Source organism: Tetrao urogallus, assembly GCF_951394365.1.
Source record: "Tetrao urogallus genome assembly, chromosome: 9".
Classification (NCBI taxonomy): domain Eukaryota; kingdom Metazoa; phylum Chordata; class Aves; order Galliformes; family Phasianidae; genus Tetrao; species Tetrao urogallus.
In genome coordinates, this window is record NC_136822.1 from 23,045,488 (window position 1) to 23,069,725 (window position 24,238).

General features: G+C 48.8%; 4 protein-coding genes across 4 annotated transcripts; 1 reads left to right on the forward strand and 3 right to left on the reverse strand.

Moving 5' to 3' along the window:
- Positions 1-643: 643 nt before the first annotated feature.
- Positions 644-1,597, reverse strand: LOC306949730 (glucose-dependent insulinotropic receptor-like; the record flags this gene model as incomplete). Its single annotated transcript, XM_079539734.1, has 1 exon — positions 644-1,597. The coding sequence occupies one exon, from the start codon at positions 1,595-1,597 to the stop codon at positions 644-646; it is 954 nt and encodes a 317-aa protein (XP_079395860.1).
- A 4,360-nt stretch (positions 1,598-5,957) lies between these two features.
- On the reverse strand, positions 5,958-9,908 carry SELENOT (selenoprotein T; the record flags this gene model as incomplete). Its single annotated transcript, XM_079539587.1, has 5 exons — positions 5,958-6,082; positions 7,112-7,199; positions 8,584-8,710; positions 9,485-9,595; positions 9,760-9,908. The coding sequence occupies 5 exons, from the start codon at positions 9,906-9,908 to the stop codon at positions 5,958-5,960; spliced, it is 600 nt and encodes a 199-aa protein (XP_079395713.1).
- Positions 9,909-10,531: 623 nt separating this feature from the next.
- On the reverse strand, positions 10,532-22,637 carry EIF2A (eukaryotic translation initiation factor 2A; the record flags this gene model as incomplete). The annotated part of the gene is made up of 14 exons (XM_079540029.1): positions 10,532-10,597; positions 11,633-11,698; positions 12,789-12,917; positions 13,739-13,855; positions 14,223-14,794; positions 16,303-16,419; positions 17,273-17,417; positions 17,557-17,630; positions 19,222-19,304; positions 19,638-19,737; positions 20,606-20,724; positions 21,487-21,561; positions 21,998-22,067; positions 22,610-22,637. The coding sequence occupies 14 exons, from the start codon at positions 22,635-22,637 to the stop codon at positions 10,532-10,534; spliced, it is 1,761 nt and encodes a 586-aa protein (XP_079396155.1).
- Positions 22,638-22,883: 246 nt separating this feature from the next.
- SERP1 (stress associated endoplasmic reticulum protein 1) lies at positions 22,884-23,273 on the forward strand. The gene is made up of 3 exons (XM_079539592.1): positions 22,884-22,995; positions 23,068-23,143; positions 23,208-23,273. Exons 1-3 carry the CDS (start codon positions 22,912-22,914, stop codon positions 23,246-23,248), a joined length of 201 nt encoding a protein of 66 aa, XP_079395718.1. The 5' UTR covers positions 22,884-22,911; the 3' UTR covers positions 23,249-23,273.
- The last annotated feature ends 965 nt before the right edge of the window (positions 23,274-24,238 follow it).

Genomic DNA, 24,238 nt, shown 5'->3' on the forward strand with positions numbered 1-24,238 from the left:
GCCAAGGGCACTGCAGTCCAGGGGCCATCCTGCTGATGGAACAGCTCAGGGTGGGGTGCGGCCAGCAATGGGTCACGTTGTGTAAGCTTGTGGTGAGGAGCGCCTTGGCTGGGAGGTTTTGTGCAGGGCATACTGACTGTGTGTCTGATGTGAGAGCACTGCTTGTCAACGTGCTCCCTTCTGTCTCCCAGCAGCAGCCGGCTTGGGCTGAGCACTCATTTCAGTCCATAAATTTGGCACAAAGATAAAAGCAAACAGCTGAGGCACAGCCTGTGACAAGGGTAGGGGGAAGGGGTGTTTTGAGGCCACAGCATGGCACTGCTGCACTCAGCAGCACTCACAAAGGGCACAGTGCCGGCACTGTCCACGTTTCCCTGTTGGGAGCACTGCTGTCTGGCCAGCTGCAGGCACAGCACAGCACAGCACGCAACAGTTCTCCCATTCTCAGGAGATAAGAGGCCTCAGTTGAACCAAAGCAACCAACAACCCCAGCAGCATTTGCTCAGGTGCAGGGGCAGCGGGCGGTGAGCAGCCCCTGGCATAACATGAGTGGCTGCTCTGGGGGGATCTGCTTGCAGCCACATCGAGCACCACTGTCCCACTGCAGGCCCTGCAGCTATGGGGGTGATGGGATGCAGACCCCTCACAGCCAAGATGACCTGGGCCAGCTCCCACCACTCGTGGTGTGGATGCTGGAGGCCACGGGCTGCACTCGGCCTCTCCGCCTGCAGCCGAGCAGTTTAGCGAGGTGGCTGCGGATGTCTCTGCTGTGCAGGGCATAGATGAGAGGGTTGAGGAGGGAGTTGGTCTCACCCAGGATGAACAGCACGTCCTTGAGTGTGTCAGGCAGGTCACAGGAGCGGCAGGCAGCTTGCACAGTGGCCCCCACCAGGTATGGGCCCCAAGAGAGCCCGAAGCCGACGAGGACAAAGAGCACAGTGCGCAGCGCCTTGAAGTGGCGCAGGCGGGCGCGGAGGGGCCTGGGCTGGGCGCAGGAGTGAGGCGACCGTGTGTGCTGTGCATAGGCAATGCTGCACACTGAGACGTGTAGGCACAGCAGCACTAGCAGGGATGGAGCAAAGACACCGAAGCAGAGGGTGTAGAGGTACTCACTCCTGGTCACAGAGAGCAGCCTACAGTAGCCCGTGTAGTTGCTTTGCTGAAGGGAGGGAAAAATGAGAGGCAAGTGCCCAAGGAGGAAGGCGAGCATCCAGAGGAACATGAGGGAGAGGGCCACAGGTGCTTTCTTCGGAAGCATGTGGTAGGAGAGTGGCAGCCTCACTGCCAGGTACCTGTCCAGGGATATGAGCAGCAGCGTCAGGATGGAGCCGATGCATGGCGTCATGCTCAGGGAGATGCGCAGGAGGCAGAAGGACTTGCTGCGGTCAAAGTCCCCATCCAGAACATCATCCAGGGCCTCAGTGATGCACATTACGCCCACCAGCAGGTCGGCGGTGGCCAGGTTGAGCACATAGATGTAGCCAGAGCCTGGATGCTTCCTCAGCAGCTGGCAGACAGCCACGATCACCAGCAGGTTGGCAGGGGGGATGAGGCAGCTGAGCAGCACATGCGGCACAGTGCACAGCATGCTGACCATGCTCCCTGCTGCAGCCCCAGCAGAGGAGCCCTGCAGCAAGATGTGTGGCTGAGCTGGTGAGAGGGGGCAGAAGTGCCAGCCCTACACTGGCCACAAACACCTACGTCAGTCCTCTAAAAGGCACTCCATCCATTCCAGAAGACCTCTGCAACCATCCCAGATGCTGCCTGTTGCCGGTGGCATTTTCAGCACTCCCAGCCTCACCACTTGCCATCAGATTTCGCTCCACGCCCAGGGGGATGCACCCAGAGGTGCCAGATGGCTGACGCTCCCACCCATGGTGGGCAGGGAGGAGCGCTGTGGGCCGGGCTCCCGGCACCGTGACACAGGACAAGGAGTGGCTTCACCAAACAAAGCCGAGGCAGGCAGATGGCTGCTGTACAGGCACCTGTGGTCAGCGTGGTCAGGAGCATGGTGCAGGGCAGACGGAGCCAGGGCAACAGAAACACTGTTCTTGTAGGCTGCACCAGCACTGCAAGGCCACCAGCTGCATGCAGCTTCTGGCATGGGGACGACGCGCAGCCTCCAGACCGCGGCCATGGGCGGGAGCACGTGGGAATGGGGCAATAGCAAAAATGCGAGGACCTCTGGTGCCTCAACCAACGCAATTGCTTCCTGGCAGCCTCAAACCAGGCCTGCCATTTTGCAGAGTAGGATGTTAGACCCTAAGTATATGCTTCTGCTGAGGCATTTGCAAAAGAGAGAACAACAGAAGAGGCAGCTTTCTTGGGTTGCTGTGCTGCAGCAGTTCCTGTGCCCGTGCTGCCGGGTGCTGCAATCTTTCCTGCACCATGACTGAGCAGCAGCCACGGCCCCAGGGCAGCTCTGAGGCCATGGGAATCATGGGAACACCACAGACACTGAGAGCGCAGCAATACCTGGACGGTCCACACTTCATCAGGTTCTCCTGGCTACAGGTCAGAAAGCACGTATCAAATCAATTTCTACTATACTATACCAGCCCACAGTGCTGCTCATGGGACCTTTCCCACACAACAAAGACACACTTGGCATGGCGATCCAGGGAAGAGAAATCCTGAAAGGATTTCAGGATTAGAGAGCACAGGAAAGGATACAGAAATGCCCGTGCTGGGTGTTTTTCTAAGTCTGGGATGTTGGAAGGGGTGAATGGGAAACAGCGCTTGCTCACAGTCAGTATGCATGCACACAGCCCTTGGATGCTGCTGGAGGCTGTTAGCAGGCTTGGGATGCCCGCTGCCAGAGCCAAGCACAAGGAAGCACTGAGTTCAGCCTGAACCAGCCCTCCTGGTTAAAGCACCCCAATATTACACTGTCAGCTGGTGTCTGGTCCCCAGAACGTATTGCTCCCTTTAGTGACTATCAAGGCTCTTTTCTTCCATTTCACTGTTCAGTTTTTCAGGAGGCAGTGATCAACAAACAGCATTCACGGACCCGGTCCCTCCATTAAACCAGATCTACTCAGTGGACCCTGCAGCCCAGAGCAACTGCAGGAGGACTGGAACACAGGTCAGCCTGCGTCCCTCAATGAGAAGCCAAGGCTGAGCGTCTGGCACATTTAACAAACATCAGCGACGGTTCTCACATTCCTAACCCCAACACTTCATTATGTGATTTTGCTCAGATGAAAGGAGCAATATTGCGGGCAGCGAACAGGTCGTGGGCATCACCACGGTGACAGGCAAGCAGCTCATGGAAAATCACAGCCTAGCAACACATCCATGCACGTAGTTGCTTTGTCTGATCTGTCTTGGGACTATAACCAATGAGAAACTAAAAACTCTATCCACACTAGAAATTTTGACTTATCTATTTCAGAAGAGCTAAAAAAACAATTTCATCATAGACTCAAACAGGTTCTGAGGCCACTGCATGTTTAATGATTTAATGGTTGTGATTAGCAACACCTTTATAGCAACTGACAGAGTGTATTCTTTCAGTTGGATGGACAGTGTCGGGGTTACTCAAAATCTTACTTAAACGCCTCCGTAAATCCTGAGGTGGGTCAGACCAGTGACTGCTGTCCTTGTTGCATCTTGTCTGATTTACTGCCCCAGCACACAGCTCTTCTCCCCCCCATCAAAGGGCAGTGTACGATAAGGAGGACCCAGGAAGCACACAAGTAGCTTTACAAGGGGTGTGAAACTGTAGTTTGGAGCAAGGACAAGAAGCAGGAGGATGAGACATCTGTACCTCCACAAGGTGAGACCGTGAGCATCCTGGGAGCTCATAGCTTGACTGCCAGCAGCTCTGCTGTTTTCATAGAACCTATAAGATCCCCAAGCCCAACCCATCCCACCATGCCACCGACCGTATCCCTCAGCACATCTCCACAGTTACTGAACAACTCCAGGGACGGCAACTCCACCCCCTGGGCAGCAATGCCAGTTCCTGGCAGCTCTCACAGGGCAAGATGGCCATAACAGGGGTCACAGGAGCAGCCAGAGCAGGACCTGCAGTTCCAGCAGCTCAGCCCTGGCAGAGAACCAAGTGCACCATGGCCAGGAGAGGCCTCAGCTCCATCCTGGGGGGTCTGGGCTAGAGTTGCAGCGACCACGGTTTAGTGCACGTGGTGGCAACGGGTTGATGATTGCACCAGATGATCTTAGCGGTCTTTCCCAGCCTTAATGATTCTATGACTACAGCCCCAGAATGGCACCTGACACCGACGGGCTTGCCTTGGCCCTTCAGGAACCGCTGCATCACCCAGCATCCTCCGCACCCTTCAGAGCTGCATCGCGCAAGCCGCCCCCCCGCACAGCGCAGCTCTCACGCTGAGCAGCGCCGCGCTGCGCCCGGCCTCAGGCTGCACACAGCCCACGGGCACCTGCTGCAGCCCGGCAGCAAAAGGCAGCACCAGGCGCTTCTGCAAACACTGCTGCATTTCCACGGAAAAACAGCTGGGCACCAAATCCTAACAGAGCAAGGCTGCGGAAAGGGGCTGATACGAGACAACCAACACACCACACCACTAACGGCTTTGGGAAGTGGACTTTTTATGCATTTCTCAGTTACAGTTCTAAGAATATCGTCACCATCAGCGACTCACGAGGTACTTCACACAGTCAATGAGAACTCTTTATTTCAATTCCATTTCCTATTTCTGTTTTGGACAGTACAAAGTCCAAGCTTTTAAACTCTTCAGAATGGCCACGGGAAAACCTCTCAAGCTGGCCAACATCACTTGAAAAGCGGCTGACTAATTTTTACTGAATTCACAAAACGATGCAATTACTCTGAATATAATTTCGTTCACATAATTTAGAATATAAAGCACTGTTCAACTCTGCCATATATTTTGAAAAATATACAAACCTGCTTTTACCACATCAGAGATATTTGACAGGCGGCTGTCAATTACTTAACAGTTTAGGACAACATCAGACGTTCCTGTAACTTCATTTTAAACTACAAAAAGAACATAAATCCATATAAAATACAACAGATTAAACAAACTTTTTCCAAGGGAAAATCAGGTATCAACTCAATCTGCCACCGCGTGAAACATGAATATAAAATAAGTTACAATTAGTAATGCCTGCATTGTTGAGCTATGAACTGGTCGAATGAAATCTTAAAAAAACTATACAGTATTATTGCACCCCATGAATGTGCAGTATCTGGAAACACGCCAGCACTGAAAGAGGTCTTTCATTAAGGTTTTTTCAGGAGGCACAACATGACTGCGAGAGAAGCATCCAGTCTGTACCAACAGCAAGCTGTCTTCAGTACAGGCCTTCATTGGTCCGAGACACGCGGCCCTGGAAATCACCGCTTAATGCCTGCAAACAGAGACACAGCAGCACCATCAGCAACACGCCGGGGTTAGCTCAGTCAGACCTCACAAAAGGGCACGTCTGCAGAAGTCAGAAATCAGTGATACCGCTTATTTCCTGCACTGGCACTGCCCAAGTAACAATCGCTCCGAACCCTCTCCCCATTCCACAGAGCTGCACGATTATCAGTGGAGGGCGAGATCCATCGGGCAGGAATGTGGGCTTAGTGGTCAGCAGTCTGAGCTCTGAGCAAAGAGGAACAGCACAGCAAGCCCTGGTTACAGAGCATGGTTTCCTACAAAGAGCGAGGCTGCCTGAAGTTCCTGGGCAGTGCTCAGACTTCTCCAAACCAAAGCACACCTCCACGTGCCAGGTAACCGCCATTCTGCAGAAGGTGGATCGTTAAACAGAGCTCCAGAGGAAGCCTGTGAAGGTGCCTGAACACAGCCAGGTCATTCACTGCTGCAGGTGGGACCAACTGAAAATTCCTAGCGCTTTTTTAACACTTTTAAATGAACAAATATCAAAACCAATTCACGTCTGAGTCAAGGGCCACCGGTGACCGGCACAAGACTTACAAGAAGTTTCAGTGCTGATAGATGAGGCTATGATCGATGGTGAGGCATTGACTCCATGTGCACATTGAGCTTCATTTCATTATCAAGAATTTGTACAAGCTGCTGCATGGAAGGAAGATGGCCAGACTCTAGCTTAGACCACACTGGAACATCTATCACAAAACACAGGAAGGGAGAAAGCACAATTACACTGAGAAAGTCAGAAACTTGTCAGGCTACATTAAACACAACATTTACAAGACCGAGGAAGCTACGCAGGCTGGTACTACTTTATGCTGGAATATCTGCCTCGACAGTGCTTCAGGTCTTTGGATAGACTGCAATACAAACCAAGAGTCTAGTGCCTCTGTTTAGAAGTCCATCGTATGAATTCAGTGATGGAAAATATCCATTCCTGTGAACAGAATGTCTAAAAACGCAACAGTGAGTGGTGGGATAGCATTCCAAGTCTCTAAACCACAGCCCCAGGAAGGCTCTGCTACCAATTCAAATCTGAGATTTAGGACCAAGTTCATCTGCTCTGACACAGCGTGGTCACTCTTTACAAAGGTTCTGCAGAATACAGCTTGACTCAGAAACTAATACACTGAAATGCAGCCTGCACCATTATAAACTGAGAAACAAACACTGAGCTAGGCAGACTCATACCTACAGCCTGAAAAATTCTGCACTCCAGCACACTTATATAATCTCTAAAACCACAGAATTACTTGAAGGCAGAAGATCCACAGACTCTCAACCTGAGAAATCATACTGCTGTCCCCTGCTAATGGAAATTCTGGGAATACCAGTAGCTTCACTGTGACTGAAAGTCTAAGCCTTATTATAAAACAGGATAGGGAAAGCATCTAATGAACTGCTTCCCCAGTTGCTGACTTCTCCCTTAATGCACACTGCAAGCAAAGAAAACATAATACAGTTACTCCATGTGACCAAATACTCCCTTAAATATGTTTTTTTTTCATTTTTAAATAGATGTAATTAACGTAAGTATAAATTGCATTATAGGACATACATGATTTTCATCAGTCATTACACCATCTGAAGCTTCAAAATGGAAGGCACTGCCACACACATCACATTTCACAGCACCGCCCCCCGCTCCTCCTGACAGCAGCTCTCACAGATCTGAGTGTACACATGCAGCACAATGACCCCAGAGAAGGAACTTCTCATCTCACCATTCAAAGTTATTTCAAATGCACCCGTTGACATACACTGGTTCTCAATCATGTTGCTCAGGAAGAAAACCATCATACAAGCATAAACCTGGAAGAGAACAGAGAGAATCCCAGACACTTTGGCCATGTAAGTCACAGCTTATTTTCTTCACTTGTAACAAGTGCTGCACATGTACATACAGCCCTGAACTTCCCTTTGCCACTTTGTCATGTAGCTTTAGGGTGGCACAGCAATCTTCCTTTCATCTTCCTTTTTTGCAAAGATTCTGCACACGATCTTGCCAGGACAGACATCAAAATAGCTCTGAAATCACCCAGCTCATAATTCAAAGAGGCAAAGTTCCACCCTCCTGCCTCCTTCCTACTCACATCTTTGCCCACCTTAGCAGCCTGTCTGCAGAAGCACACGGCTAAGGCAGCACTTGCAGCACTATGAGGGAACACTGCAGGAGCTGTCCCTACAAGTTGCTGTCATTTTCAGAGCAACACTCAGATTTAACACTGATCGTAGGGACTAGACAAGGCTAAATTTCTTCTGTTCGTGCCAACAGCAACCTGGAGCATTTCTTTAGAAGTGATCATTTAGAATTGTCTCTGTCGTAGTGTCTCAGGATGAAATGATGCAATCCTCAGAAACACATCATCTCTAATGCCCTTTCCATGCACATTCACGCTGCTTGCTGCAATGCCCATGGGGTTAGCATGGGGGACATTCATTGCTCAGACCATCACAGGAGTACAGCAACCAGCCCAGCTCAGCCCTGCTCTTAGTCAGTGTAATCAAGCAGGATAAGCTCACGACACAGCCCCGCCACACTGGGTAGCTGCTTCCGTGCCTGCACCAGCAGAATATGTAAAGGTTATCAAATTTAATACTGCTTTTGCTTGGTAAAACAAATCTGGAATAAGGTTATTCTAAATCAGAGCACGATGACATGAATCCATTAGCATCACCAGCACTGACTCACAGGGGTATTCATCCCACAAAGGACAGTCTGCCATGCCCAAGTATGTTCTGCAAAAAAACCCATAGAATTTCAGTTTGATTTTTCTAGCCGTGAAATTGCACACCTAATTCATTTCAAAATCTGATGAAAGCAGCAACTGCAAAACAGTCATAAGACAACAGAGAAAGGAAGTGGCAGCTTTAGCAATACCAGCATGACACTCTACCTGAGCCATTAATAAATAAATAAATGTGTAAATAAAACCACAGTGCTCTTAGTAACTGCAGCCTTCCTTCAGCAACCCATGCTGCATCTTTACCAGCAATGCTGACAGCAGATACCCCTCTGCAGCATCACCAGCTTGGAAAAATGCTAGGAATCAAACCAAAAGCTACGGAAGCCCGAGGGCCCTGCTGAGATCAGCGTATGAAAGTTAGCTCAGTGACAGCACTCAGTTCCCCACAGCATTCTTGCAAATCCATTCTGACATTACTTTTCAAAAACAGAAGACAGTCTGCAGTTTACCTTGTTTTCTTGGCCCCACTGCCAGATGCTTGGAGCTTGCATGCCAAAGAAAGCAAATGGATCCTTGCCGACAATTATTAAGCCTATTAATACTAGCTTGAAGACAGACAGGAAGGATGCTATGTGCCTATTAAAAGACAACAAACAAAAGCGACTTAGAAGGTTCCCGGTTATGCTTCATCACACAACTGCTACGATTTGCCTCATTAGAATGGTTTCCATAATGTGCCACCGTGTTTCAGAGGAAAGATAAAACTTTTCAAGTAGGCTTACATGTCCGTAAATAATTTACGTAGCCCAAAAAAGCAGCACATCCTCACATCCTCAGGACACAGCCAATGGCATCCCAGAGGCAGGTGTGCATTTTTTTCTAACCGGACCTCAAACAGAAGCCTGCTTTCAGTTCACACGTGCTTAAAGCAAACGGTACGTTTTGTACCTAAACGAAGCTGCCCCACGTTACAGACACACAGCTGAAATGCAACATGAGGACAGTTTTACGGCTTCCCGAACTCTGCAGTTCTGCACAGGAGTGAGATCTACGGCCAGAAAGCAATTAACATCGCTGTTTTCTACCTGGCACCCTTCCAAACATCATCACCGTTACGGCAATTAGGTCAGGAAACGTTCACGAGCTGCCGCACGAACCGCGGCCCGTCTCCATCCCGCACGGCCGCGGCAGCAGCGGCACACGCGCATTTTCCGCGCTGCGCTTCAGAGCCCGGGCCACAGCGGCAACGACGCGAATGTACGTGCAGGTCCTCCGCGACGAAGAGCCGCAAAGCGCTGGATGGATGCGGCGCGGCGGAAGGCGCGCAGCCGCACGGTGCGAACGGACACGCCGCCACCCGGCGAGCCGGGCGCACGCAGCGGGAAGGCGAGCGGGATCAGCGGCGCTTACCTGTAGATGGGCTGCGGCAGGTAGTTCTCCCCCTCGATGCGGATGTCGGGGTACCGCTGGCTGATGACCCGCATGTACTCCTCAAACACCCGCCGGTATCCTCAGGACACGCTGCAGACGGAGAGGCGCTGTCACGGGGCGGCCCGCAGCGCTCCGTCCCGCCACCCGCCCCCCCCGGCACCGCCGCCACCCCGCGCCGGAGCCACCGCCCGCCCCCGCGGCCCGGCCAGCAGACGCCGAGCCCGCCCGGCGCCGCCATCTTGCGGCGCGCTCACCAGATCTGGAACTTGAGCAGCGGGCCGGTGGCGTAGGCCATGCGCAGCTTCTTGGCCGGCAGGCCGCCCTGTTCCGCCGAGCCGCCCGGCCCCGCCAGCGCCGCCAGCAGCAGCAGCAACAGCCCGAGCCCCGGCCCGGCCGCCCGCATCGCGCCCGCCTCACACCAAGGTCACGCGAGCGCCGCGCACTCCGCGCATGCGCCGCCCCGCCCCGAGCCGCCCGCGAAGCGCGGCCCTCACGCAGCGGGGGGGGGGGAGGGAGGGAAGGCCGGCGAGCCGCTCCGCCCTCAGACCGAAGCCGTCTCGCGCAAGACTCGCCGTTTAAAACCCTCCGCGTCGTGGAAGCGCGAGGTCAACCGTGAGCCGTGACCAGACGTGACTGCGAGCTGCGCCACGACGTAGCGCCGAGAAGTGAGGAGCGCCGCGTTACTGCTGCCGACCACTGTACAAATTCTGCCCGGGCACAGAAGAACAGAACCGCTTTTTCTATTAAACGCTCTTTATTTTTATCTACATCCAACGACAAAGAACGCCTCTCTTCAAACAGGATACAGCTGTGCACCGGGCAGGCTCTGCTCCCAGGGCAGAGCGGGGCAGCAGCGCTGCTGGCACAGCACGCCTCACACAGCGCCTTGGGAAAGCTTTCAAAAGGCCAACGTGCAGCAAATCCGTCAACTTCAGCATCTTCAGTCATCGTTGAAACTTTTCACGGTGATCCAGTCAATACGCGTTGCATTTTGGGGGAATTTGTGCTAACAGCACGCATGAAGTTTCACAGACCCAGCTCCAGGTCCTCCAATTCCTGGAGCAGAGCACTTTCCTTCTGGATCTTCTCCAGCTAGAACAAGCACAGTGCCAACAGCTGTAGCTCATACAGGAAACCCAAACAGCAGTAGCTGTGAAGGCCCTGCACTCCTTCCCACCCAGCAGCACCCCCACATGGCCACAATTCGGGTGCCCACTTTGAAAGCTCCACACGAAACAGACACTGCATCACTACCTAACTGCTCTGAAAAGCCTGATACAGATTTTGCATGATTATTTGATAATAGGCAGAACAGCACGGAAAGAGCAATCTTCAAGTCCTGCAGGCCCTGGCAGAGTATGCCCTAATTTAGCCGACTTGGTTATCACAGCAAGTCATGGCACAGGACACCTACTGGCTCTCTTTGTAGCCGAAGCCCAGTTGGGAACCCAAAGCTGAGTTTCTAATGCACTGCACTCCCATCACATTGTCCAGCACAGCTGTATGGATTAACTTGCAAAGAATGGGAGGAAACATGGCAAACGAGAATTACAATTTACCCAGGAGCAAACAGCTTGCCACAAACAGAGCAGTGTGTGCTCTACACACAAAATGTATGTATTTTCTTTCTGAAGATGCAGGATTTCACTTCACATGTTCTTCCTGTGGACCAACTCCTTTTCCAATTGTTTAAAGGACCAGAAGTCAGATACCACAAGCTCAAGCAAGTCCATGGTTTTTCCAGAGAAGGTCATTGTAAGGCCAAGACAATGAAACACTTGTTTTGCCATTCCATTAGCACTCTTTGTCAGTGTTTGCATTGCATTTTACATAACACACTGAAGTTGTGGTTACAGCACGGGTGGCCACACGATGAATGCAGGGTATCACCTCACTGAGGTCAAGGGGGTGGTCAGAAACAGAGGTAGGGATCCAACTAAATGAACAGCAGGTATGCTCTGTGCATTCTTTTGAATGCTTGTCTCTGATTTTGAATTTGAAAGAATGCAACAGGTCAAAATCTTTCAAAAATTAAGCAGTACCATCACAAAGAACTATAGGAAATGCAAAGGCAAAAAAACAAAACAAAACAAGTGAACTAGTGAACTGTTGAAATCTTAACAGTACCTGATTTTTCTCTAGCTGTTTGCCAGCAGCTGCCTGCTCTTTCAGCTGCTCAATTGCCTTTAGTTTCTGTAAAAAAAAAAAAAAATATATATATATATATATATATATATATATATATATATATATATATATATATAAGTAAGCCAAAACCAGAAAGAGTCACACATGTTCCTGCACTTGCAATTGCTAGATTTACCAGGAGGCTGATCTCAGTACGGAAGGCACTTTTCCTTTAAGCATCTCCAGATGCTCATTCCAGAATACCCCACTAATAAGTCATTTTTTTTTCCCTCAAGAACAAGACATCTTAAAGAACAGGAATGCTTGTTTCTGAAAAACACCACGCACCATCTCACTGAAGGGCCAAACCTGTTTTCAGAAACAACTCCTCCATCACTATTCCTCTTTACCACACATTCTCTTTGGAAGGCCCGAAACATCCATCAGAACATGAAATGCAGGAGGCAGCCAAGAGGAAAAAACCTCTGATGGATTTCACAGGAACAGAGAAGATTCTCTAGCCTGAACAGAGCAACTTCCAATTTGAAATCATTTACATTTGAGAATTTCCAAGACTGGCAGTAAACCTTGCACTCATCCTGCTCAGAAGTTAGGGAAGAAATTCAAAACCATACAGCATAGTTTCCTTCTCAGATTCGAGATTCAAAACCACTTAGAAGTATGCTCTCTTTTTCTCAAGGACAAAACAAAAAAACCCTTAGAGATTAGAGGAAGAAGAGGATCTGTCTTGCTTAGAATCAAAGCAGGTTCTCTTTGGGGCTGGTGAAAGCAGACCAAGAACAGGAACCTTATACAGGTGCTTTTTAAGAATAAACACAGTTAAGCTCTTCCCTCTCTCTTGTGAGGATTCTGTTGCACGTGCAACAGTATTTGTAACAGCATACTGGAATGCTCTTCCATGCACTTTTGAGCAGCTTCTTTACTGTCTAGGCTGGCAAGAGCTTTCGGAGACATAGAAAATGATGACTTCTACTATTTTACAAGGTGGAAAAGCAAAGAAAGTTGGTTGACAAATTTAGTAGATTACCATCTATGTAAATGCTTCCTACTGAGCTCAAGTCACATTACACTCAGACTAGATCTTACAGACCATCTCTTAGAGAAATACGTTGTTCTTAAATTAAAGTCCCCTTACCTTTTTTAAATTCTTTATTTTCTTGTCAATTTCAGGATCTCCTGACGTCACGACAGGCACAGCACTTCGTGGTGTATTCTGTGATGCTGAAGACTGTGTGCAGTCCTGACCGCAATCAGTTTTGGCCTCCTGTAAGTTTAAAAACATATATCACACTATCTACAGATTACAACGGACCTGACAAATCTTTTCAATCATCTGAATTAATCTATTTAATATTTCTTCCTGCTCTGATTTGCTAGTATTCTCCAAAATCTGTAATTGACTTGCTGTGATGTTTTGTGCTACATCTTACAGAGGTCATGGCTCTTCTTGGAATGTCATTCACGTTGTTTCCTGTTTAAATTCTACTTCCTGTAGACAACCACCATACATAGCATGGGAAAACATCAGTAAGGGTGATGTGACAAACACAATTTATAGTCTGATGGGTCATTAACTCTGAAGATAAAGAAAGAGCTCTAAAGTGGTGTAAGAAACGTAAAAACCCAACCTTTTATGTTAATTCAGAACTTTGTATAAAAATTGCAGGTGATTTTTATCTGTTTAGCTGAAGAACAGCAAGCAAAGGGGTGAAACAGAAGAACAGAGCTCTCTGGTCTGCCCTGGTAACCCACCATAGCCCTGACCCGCAGGGAAAGGCCATTCCCACCTTCCCAGTCTGGACGGAAGCTAGTGGATTGCCAGAAGGTGAAAAGGCACAATTATGCCATCTTAACATTGGTTTCAGTTAACGTTTACAGCACGACTAACCACTGACTAAGCTGTCCTTAGGTCATCCTTTCACATCTGCCTCTGTCCAATTGAAACAGACCACCCACCCCACAAGATCGCTTTCACAAAATCAGCAGATGGCTTTCGGGGCAACTGATATCATTACTCTGAGACTGATCAGTGTCACTGTGGAGGCTGATTTAACGTTAGCCTTGAAAGAATAGCTTTTGCTGTACCTGTTTAGCAGCCTTCTTTGCTTCATGTTTCTTTTGGTTTTTCAGAGCTGTTTTAGACAGTGGCTTTTCACTGCTTCCTGACTGTGGTTTCATATTCTGAGGTGGCTCGTCCTCATGCTGCACAGAAAATCACAGGGTAAGAAAAGAAAACCGGGTTGCTGGGTTAGTTTTGCTGTTGTTGCTATTTAGGTAGGTTTTTCTAGGAGGTGAGGGAAGGGTGACTGTTTCGTCTTCTGTTTTTTCTCCTCCCTCTCCCAAGAAATTAATTTTTCTAGAATAAATTCTTTCAAACAGGGAACAAAGCGTCAGTCAGAGAGGATTATCAAGAAAGCCTCTAGAAAAGCCCCACAGCATTCCTCGCCCAGTTACTCTTCTAACGTCTCTCGTTAAAAATAAAGATGTATTTGAGGCCAAGCTTCCAAAGGCGGGCAACACAACGAACACAGCTAAAAAGTTTAAAGCACACACGAAACAATCTACTTACGAGCTTGGAACTTGTGACAGGTTTGTTTCTCAAGGCCGGAGGTCTATACGCTTGAGCAGGTTTGGGCTCAGCACTCGGCAGTTCACTCGGGACTGCCTGGTATTTCACTGCTTTCACTGGGAACACTCCATCTAAAAAGGGCTGCCAGGAAACTTGCCACATTTCCTCATTTGATGGAACTTCATAGCTGTGTAAAACGGAGCCAGTGTAGTGCCATATCTTATAGCCGTTACTGACCCGCAGCCGGGGGGCGCACGTGGCTGTTACGATGTGCTCCCCATCAGGGCACCAGGCAAAATAGGTGGAATCGGAGGCTACCGGCTTGGAAATGAGTTTGTAGTTTTTAACGTCCCACACTTCCATCTGTCCCCTGAGATTTCCAAATCCTGCTAGTACCAGGATGTGTCCATGGGGGCTGTAGTAGGCAGCATTGCGAGGACCGGTTCCAAAATCAAACACAGGGTCACATTTCAGATTAAAAACTGTTGCTTTGGCAGGCATAAAACCATACACAGCACAAAACTCGACAGAATTGGGGTTCCAAACAACATCATAAATAGGACCATTTTTTGCTAAAGGAAAAGGAAAACATGCAGCCGTTGTTATGAGATTATATTATTTTCACTTGTACTGAAAAGCTATCAGTGATTCTTATCTTCATACTCTGCTAAAATCCTATAATTTAATTACTGACTGGAAATGAGTTACACTAACAGTAGTGGTGGAAACAAACAACATTACATTCTCATGATTTTCGTTAAGGTTTGCAACAGTAACTGCTACCATTCCAAATTACCTCTGTAGGGTCAGCAGCGGCACTTTAACAGTAAGCACACTTTCTCAAGTAAAAAAAATCCCTTTTATTTTTCTTTGCTACTCAAGTATGTTATCTCAGGACCTCCTCAAACTGTCCCACTGGAAACCTGCAAAAACAGGAGTTTTATACCAGCTGGATACTAGTTTCTCTTCTTTGACTTCAAGAAATATTGCACAGCTCAGCTTTCAGAGCTTGAAGAATTGATTTAGGTCACCTTTGCACCATGGCCACGTGCGGTATTTCATAAGACGGATTTTAAAGTGGGAGAGGACAAAAAAAAACCCATGGTTTTACACATATTCATGAAAACACGATTCGACTGGAAGCTATTCTGGAGTTAGAACACCAGGAGATTTAAAAATAATGGACTAACAACTGCGATTCATGTAAGGCGTGCAGGGTCCCCATAATCACATTCTGTAATCTGGATACATTTACCTACGTTTCAGGTAAGCACCAAGTGCACCAAAGGTAATCCTTAACTCGGAACATTGACTCAGAGTACCAAACTGGTTCATTCTCGTTATTCTGAAGCCTCATTATCTTTGGGAACCTCGTTATCTTTCAGCCATGCAATTGCACTCCCTGTGTGCTTTCCCTTTTAAAAACTTTTTAGGTGACATTATCCCACTGCAACTGCAGAAATGGAAGTCTGAAAGAAAATTAACTCGTGACAGTAAGCAGCTGGAGGGGATTAAGGCAGCTTTACATGGGCTTCAACAGTTAAGGCAAAGGCTGCAGCTTGGGCACATACTGTTCAAAAATGAAAAACCCTCTGACAATGATAGCATGGAAAATACTTCCAAACTGGACCTCAAAAGCAGCTGGATGATGAAAAAATACCACACAGGAGATTAACGAACATACTGTCAGTTCAAACAAAACACTGAAATTAAGAATGGCTTCTTGTTTCTCCCACTGTATCATTTTTACATCACAAAACTACTTCTGTTTTACTAAACAAGATGCAGAACCTCTGTTTTCCAATATACTTTAAAAAGTGCTCTCACTCTGTACCCTAATTTTTGAGTAACAATCGATTGCATGTCTAAAACCCTATCTAGAACTATTCAACATTTCAGATTCACAAACGTTAAGCTGGCTCCACTGCCCAGATCTTTCCTCGGCAAACAAAAACAGTTCTGCTCCTGTGCAGCCTCACACAGGAATTACTCGCATACTTTAATCAGTAGAAGCTGGTGAAACAGCAGTTCCCACTGCTGAGAGCTACAGTGCAATGAGAAACGCCCGAGAGCCACTCACGTAGTTGTACGATGGCACTCTCCCCATTTGTTGCAATGTAGTGCAGAGTTTGCTCTCCGTAGTACGAAGCACCTGTTTTGTCCACGTCAGTGCTGGCTATGACCAGCACAGCAGTGGCTGCAGAACACACAGAGTCATCAGTACAACTGCTGAATATTACATTAGCTTTTACACAAGCTACCACGCACAAAGAGAAATTAGTCTGACAGTGGGTTTTACAATTAGTTGCCTGCATGTCAGCACTGTTCTCGTTCTCTCCTCAAACTCCTCCTGAACATTAACCCAAACCAAACTAATATCCTTCCCGTCTGAGGAGAGCGTAAGCTGAATCGCTGCTGAATTATGAGGAAATGAACGTGCTTTCATTAAAAGATGTTCAACAGCAGCACCAGTGTCTTAGGCTTTCCATCTAAGACAGAAACAAGCATTCTGATCATTACAATGAAATGCTTCACCAACAGCTTTTGTGTGCCACCTGTCAGGGACAGACGCCCGGGGCCACGTGATCCCTTCCCTGATCCCAAACAACACGGGCTGAAGTAAAACAGGCGCACGTGGGGGGGTGCGGTGGGGCAGTATTACTCTGCATCCCTCAGTGCTCACAAACAGCAGAGCATGCAGAGGACTGTGCTACGCATCCCAGTCGTGGTAGGTCTGTGTACCCATGGTTTTACAGAGTAAAAATTATATCAACGCATAGCCTTATGTTTACAGCTTACATGCATTACTACAGAATGCAGAACTCAATTTGGATTTGCAATTCAATTCCTGAATTTCCAAGAGCATAGAATACTCTGTATGATACAGTAAGGGACAAAAAAATCACGTGTCAGAAGTCAGCGTGGAAAAGTTCTGAGCACTGCATGGTAATTCAGAACTGCAACCTTAACACTGCATTGGCAGCAATGACTGTCTTCAGTATTTATCTACACATGAAAATTAATGTAAAACTCACAAAGTGATTGAATACCTTTTTTGTTCCATAGCATTGTCACCTTGTCAGCTTTAAAGAAACTCTTATTGGCCAGTGCAGATTGAGGTCCACCAAAATTGGGATACTGATAGAGCCTAACAAATGATGGTGCACCTTTACTGCCTGGAACATACACAGCAACCTAAAACAAAGCAAGGAGATTTTATTGCAGATTAAATTCTTGGTAGCACGAGCTCTATTCATACCAGTACACCACACCAAAATAACAGTAATGTTTGAAGAAAACCCATGAAAAAATTGGAAACAAACCACAGCAGTACCTTGGTTGGCTGCGCTCCTGGCGATAACACAAAATCGTTAACCTTTTGCAAATGAAGCTTATTTGCAATAGTATCTGCAAAAAAAAGAAGTTACAGGTGTGATGACATCAAAGAGCAGCCTGGAATACTCAGCAATACTTTCTCATGAGCCTCTGTCATGGATAACAAAAGTTTGATATAAAGACAAACAACCATTACCTTCCCATTCCATCAAACTGGAGGTCTGGCTAGTTTTTTTTACAAAAACAACTCAAACCAAGCCTGGCTTTGAAATCGAGTATTTAGAAGTTCAAACAACAAGAAAGGCTCTGCACCCTAATTGCAGACAGCCTGTGTTTTAAGCAAACAGTTCCCTTCATCTTCTCCGTGCTGCCTTCATAGGAGGCAGCATCACAGGCAGATAACACACACCATTACAGTCAGGGATTCTCCACTCAACTTCACTGGCTGACTCCTCCTGACAGGAGGCCTTCACAAAGGCTGCTCTGCACTGAACGTTGCTCCTCTACATAACAGCTCACAGGAATTACACCTTGCCAACTCTTAAAAAGTGAAGAAGCAACACCAACTCACAACTGATTGTAGCAAGGAAGCTGGGGCTGACCAGCAGGGCTCACGCCACAGAGACGACGCACGCTTCCCTGGCGCAGAGTGAGAAGGGAGCTGAGGGGACGTGGGTGTCTTCAGACACCAGAGGAAAAAAATAAATTGCTGCTTTAATGCGGGATGAGGGGAGAAAGAACAACACTGCTGCTGCCCTGGAGAGGCTAAAGAAGAACGCAGCGTTTGTCAGAACGGCATCAGGGCTATGGGCCCGTCTTGCGAGGCGCTGGAGGGACATTAATGCCTAGCACCACGTCTACGTCCCACAGAGAGACACAGAAATGGGAGTTTGACACCGATTCTGTAACTAAATTACAAAGAATTGCATAGCTGGAATAATAATTTATTGTACACGGACTGTGGTGGGAAAATAGCATTCTTAACAGTCTGATTTCTGCGCACAACAGCCAGAAGTGAGGATGGGGGGAAGAATTAATGTGCAAGTTCAGCATATGAAATACTCCAGGAGTATGAAAGTAGTTCATTGTGCATAATGACTACCAGGCTCTGTGGTATTTTTTTCTGTTGAGAAAAAAATGGAAAGAATCTTTGTACAGGAATGGTTCTGCTGAATAAACCAGTCGTGGTAAAGAAACAAAGCACTTGTGACTGCTTTCTGAAATCCCTCTCCTCTGGCAAATCACAACAGAAAGCTCAGTGTCGTTACCAACACTGGGACTAATGCTCAAGAAACTCTTACAAGGCTATGCACACACACACACCCACACACACATGCACTTTTTAAGCAGAAATTCTGTTCTAAGAAAAACAGCCAATTACAGAAGCCCCACAGCCCATCCTTCTCCTCAGCAGTTTTCCTTCGTTCCTGTAAATCAGGCTTTCTTATTTGAAAGTGCATTTGAAGCAGATAAATTAATGAAAAGAAAAACAAATAATAAAGAAAATATACTAAATTAAAATACAGTGATTTTGAATTTCCAGAACTAAAATGGAATATACAAAATTAAAAGCAAGCATAGTAAGAAATGAGAAAAAAGTAAGGGGGAAAAAAAAGAGAGGCCTATATGGAACACAATGGCACTCATAGAAATACTTGCTTACTGAAGTTGTTGTTCTCAAAGAAGTGCACTTCATTGTTCACGTTCCGGGCACAAATACTTTCATCATCTGCCCAGCAGGGACACCTACATTTAAATAACAAGAATAATAAAAAAAAGTGAACAGCACTCATCTTCAGCAATCTCAGATATTTTTCTCCTCCATTTTTAAAGCCAACAAGTTTCAGCACAGTACACTTCAGACAGATAAACAACACTGTCTCACCGTCCTTCTCTCTGGTGCAAAAGACAGTGGGTTTACACTAACGAATGAACAACAGGAGCTGAGCAAGAAGTACTGATAAGCACAGTTATTGCTTTCAGCAGACAACATTCTGAAAGCCAACACAACACTAGAACTTGTATTTATTCGCCTGTATCAGATTCTGCAAGCAGTTAACAGCTAGAAATGTTACTTACCAGTTCTGCATCTTTTTCTGGATGAAAGACTTCAAACACTTTCCAGTTTTCACATCATGAAGTTGCAGGTTGGGTGCCCCTGCTGTGCCATCTTTGGCAGCTGCAACAAAAACACTGCACTGAAGCCGCGGTCTCCTGGGAATAAATCTGCTTGAATCATGATGTTTCCAACTCGTGACTCTACAAGCAACCAAACTTCTTACAAGAAACATCCCTCTTCCTGTCATGCTAAGCTCTAGGATGTTAATTGCTTTACCCGATAGTATCTTCCAGTCTTGCAGCCTGCAGAAGGAACTAGCATTCAGAGGTGCAGGGACTCCATCACAAGCCCATTACCACTGGCCGCAGGACATCCATTCAAACACCTCCTAATGTACCTCTGTGAGCCCACAGCCAGCATCTGTCCTGCAGCAGTACCAGCCAGCAGCACACCAGGCATCCCACGCCACAGCACACCCCACCCCCTTACCTTACAGCAACCCTTCCACTTACAGACAGCATTCACACCACACACATCAGACATCAGCTTTGATAAATCTGTGGCTTATCTGAATTAGGAACAAACTCCACACAAAGGTAGAGGAGAGAATAGATGTTTATGTTGCCTGTGTCCAGAGGGGGACGTAACTACTCTGAGACAACTCCTCATTTGTCTACACATTACAAACTGCTGGAACAGCATCTTGTCGAAGCGTCCCGTTGGCATTTGCTGGAAACACTCCACCCACTTCACAGAGTGACAGTGCACACACACTGGTTTGTGAGAGTGCTCAAAACCAGATGCTTTCAGAGGCTCTCACCCCTCCCCTCCTTTCCCATACATTTCAACAATCAAGTCATTTTCTGAATGTTTTCCATGTTGCACCTTCAACCAGTGAAAGTGCCACAATGGCAAATCAAGTAATGTAATTAAATGACATTAAAATACTCATTTACCACGCGTACCTTTGTAGCAGGTAAATGCTCACCTGAATAGGCCTGCCACGTTGCCAGAATGTTATTCTTTGGTGAGAATTCAAGACAAACTGCCTTCGGAAGATCAAAGGAACGCAGCAGTCCTGCACTGGTGACGTTAACAATATTTACTCTGGAACCAAAAGACAGTATTTCTATGAAACATGCTTAGATGAGATAATTGCCAAGGTAACTTTTCATGTATTTGGTTCTGCTCCAATGATACAAAATTAGAAGACCTGTTTTCTCCTCCCGCTTTTACTAAATTTTTGAAGGAACATATTTTAAAACCAGACACCCAAGCAAAACAGAAACTGACAACGTGAAAGCTCTGGTCAAAGTGTATCCTGTACTTCAATATGCAACATTTTGACTCTGAGCCAGTGCAAGGTATGCTCCATCCACAGAGATTCCATCCATGCTTCCACAGAAGAGGCTAAAGATCTTCTAACTGAATAAAAATACGCGGGATGAACTTCATTAACAGCTCAGGTGTGATACAGCAGATTTTCAAATTTCTTCGTAACACGTTGAAAACATTCCACCTCCACAGCTAAACCGCAGCCCAGCACTCACTGCATGGCAGAACATACTGTCATGGAGGAAAAAAAATCAACCAGCAGCAAGGTTGTGCTACTTGGACTAATCACAGAAAACCAAACACTGCTGTGCTGGGAAATAGGAAAAAAAATCCACAAAGCAAAACAACTAAAGCAGATCCAGGTTACAGGGGAGTGTGTGCATTATAAATATGAAAAAAAACAGCAAGTATTTCATTTACTATTTATAAAATAAAGCCACTGCTTCAACAGCCTTCACATAAACAAGGTAAATATGGCAAAAATTGACCCAGTTTACTTCATATAAATTGACTAGCATCATAAAATGCACCAACCTTTCTCCATTGCACCAGGCAAAGAGGGAACCATCCTTGCTAAAAGCAACAGCTTTGCAATTTTTTCCAAAGTCCCTAAAGAAATAAGAAATGCACGTTAGTATTCAAATGCTTTGCATAAGTTAAAGTATTTTTAAAAATTAAAACACCACAACAATTTTTGTCTCATAGTCCAGAATCACGCTTCATAACAGAAACAGCGCAGCTGGGCTGTAGCACCATTGATGGTCCCTTCCAACTGAGCTGTTCTATTCTAATTGCTCAGTCATTTTCACATTTGGAGTCAGGCCAAGGCAAAGCTTTCAGAAGCAGCTTTCTGAACAACTGCAGGTATGGAAAAGTTCACTTATTTACACATTTTTCAATTCTGGAGTCTACATTTACATCTCAGCAAAAAACCTGAAAGCCAGACATCAGCCCAAGAGTGGGCCGTGACAGCCTTCGGGTTCCTTCCACCTCTCCATGCCCGGTGACGCCTGCCAGCGGAGCAGACGGCCGTGCAGCACGGTACCTTTGGAACACTGTGCTCTCTGTGAAGCTGGGCGGCCCGTTCACCATGAAGAGCCCTTCGGAGCCCCGCACTGAAAGAGGAAACAAACACGCACCCACTACAAATTCTCAGAACCGTCCAAAGCCAAACTTTAACCTCATTTACGAACGCTGAAATCTCTCCCCTTTTTCGCGTTTTAGAGTTAACAAAGCGACTAAAGTTCATAAGGAACGTTCCGGCCTCACACACGCTGACCGCCAGACTGAAGCAGGGGCAGACGTGACACGGAGCGCCGTCACCGCAGCCCGTCCGCGCGTTACCGCCGCGCAGCGCGGCCGAGCTCCGCCCGGGCGTTCCGCGGACAGCGGCGACCGCTTCGGCGGCCGAAGCACGGCGGAACGCTGCCGCCAGCCCTCGGCCGCCGCCGGGAGAACGACGTGAGCCCGGGCCCGTGGCCGAACGCCCGCCCGGGTCCCACCGAGCTCCAGACCCCCTCCGCCACAGCCGCCTCCGCAGCGGGACGGGAGGACCGGGACGGAGCGGCGGCGTCGCCGGCGGGACTCGACCTCGGCAGGCGGGAGGGCGGAGCCCAGCGCCGTTCTCGGAGCCCCCCCCGCCCGGCGCGGCGCCCACCTGCCAACAGCGGCGCGGGCGGCGCCATCTTGGTGGTGCTTCTACTTCCGGGTGAGTGGCGGCGCGGCCGCCCCTCGGAGCTCCACGTCGCGCGGCGCGAGAGGCACTGCCGGTCACGTGACGCAGAGAGGCCGCTTCCGCCCGCCGCCCCGGAAGCGCTGCCGGCGGGCGGCACGGGTTGGCGGCGGGCGGCGCCCGGCGTGACGGCTTCCGGCGGGCGGCGCCGCGCGGTGCTGACGCGGCGCAGAGAGCGGAGCGGAGCGGAGCGGAGCGGTCCCGGCCCGGCCCGGCGCGGCCGCACCATGGTGGCCAAGCAGCGCATCCGCATGGCCAACGAGAAGCACAGCAAGAACATCACGCAGCGCGGGAACGTCGCCAAGACCTCGGTGCGTGGGGCCGGGGCCGGGGGCGGCGCGGGTAGGCGCGGGGCGGCGCGTGACGCGATGCTGTGCCCGCAGAGGACGGCCCCGGAGGAGAAGGCGTCGGTTGGGCCCTGGCTGCTGGCGCTGTTCATCTTCGTGGTCTGCGGATCAGGTGAGCTCCGCGCCCCGCGCCCCGCCCCGCCCCGCGGCCCCGCTGAGCGCCCCCTCTCTTGCAGCCATCTTCCAGATCATCCAGAGCATCCGCATGGGCATGTGAGCCCCCGCCCCGCCGCGCATTCCAGGCCCTTCGCCGCCATTCCGAGCGTCCCAGTCCGTGCCACAGTGCCTTGAGCAGCACCACATGTACACAGCAATAAAGTTATGTTGTTGAGCCCCAATCGTGGACCTGCTTATTCAGCAACGTATCTCCGTGCTCACGTAACATGTCAGACTGTGCAGTGCGGGTTCCCGGGGACTGACGCCCACCGTGAGCACCGCTCCCACATCCGCACGAGCCGCCGTGCCGCCAGAAACGGCTCTGTTTGAAACCGCAGCCGGGATTTCAGTGGCAGTCGGAGCACCGACACAGAGCGCGCTGCTGGCGAGCGGCCGGCGCCGTGCAGCTCAGCGCGGTGTGCGGGGCAGAGCTGCAGCGTGCGGCACCGCGTTGGCCCTCGGGCTCGTACTGCATTAGATAACCTCACCCCGTGCTTCCCGTCGTACCCCATACGAATGCCTGTTTGTGTAGAGCTGGGGCGCATTCCCTGCCCGCGAGCTGGCATGGCCGGGCAGCAGCCCTTCCCGACATTGCCCGCTGTGGGGCTGCCACAAACTGTTCGTCCCCGAGGACACACGCTCCCAGGCTGCTCCTGGAATTGGGCTGCAGCGGCGCTGCATGCACGTCTTGGAAACCTCCCAGCGAGTTGTGGGCTTTGGTCCTAAAATGCTGTGTGGGGATGGGGATGCCTTGTGCAGGTACCGGGGACCCTGCCCCTCCGACCCGCAGTTTTGCTTCGGTGTGCAGCATCGGCACAGTATAGTATGTCTCGCAATATATATTCTAATTGTATTTAAGGTAAATCCTGCTTTCACCTTGATGTGTCATCCAGCAATGGATCCAGTGCTAAGCTGCCTCCCTCAGGATGATTGCAGTTCCTTATTAGTAGTGCTGAAAAGCAGAAACCAAACCCTCCTTACCTGTATAGAAGAATGTAACTTAAATCACAATGGAAAGTGCTGCTGTTGATCATTCCTTATTGCTGATGGC

Bases quoted from the DNA above. Each gene is read 5' to 3' on its own strand.
- SERP1 (XM_079539592.1), top strand. From the start codon at position 22,912: ATGGTGGCCAAGCAGCGCATCCGCATGGCCAACGAGAAGCACAGCAAG. The intron at 22,996-23,067 runs GTGCGTGGGGCC...CTGTGCCCGCAG, and splicing joins GGAACGTCGCCAAGACCTCG to AGGACGGCCCCGGAGGAGAA. The intron at 23,144-23,207 runs GTGAGCTCCGCG...CCTCTCTTGCAG, and splicing joins CTTCGTGGTCTGCGGATCAG to CCATCTTCCAGATCATCCAG.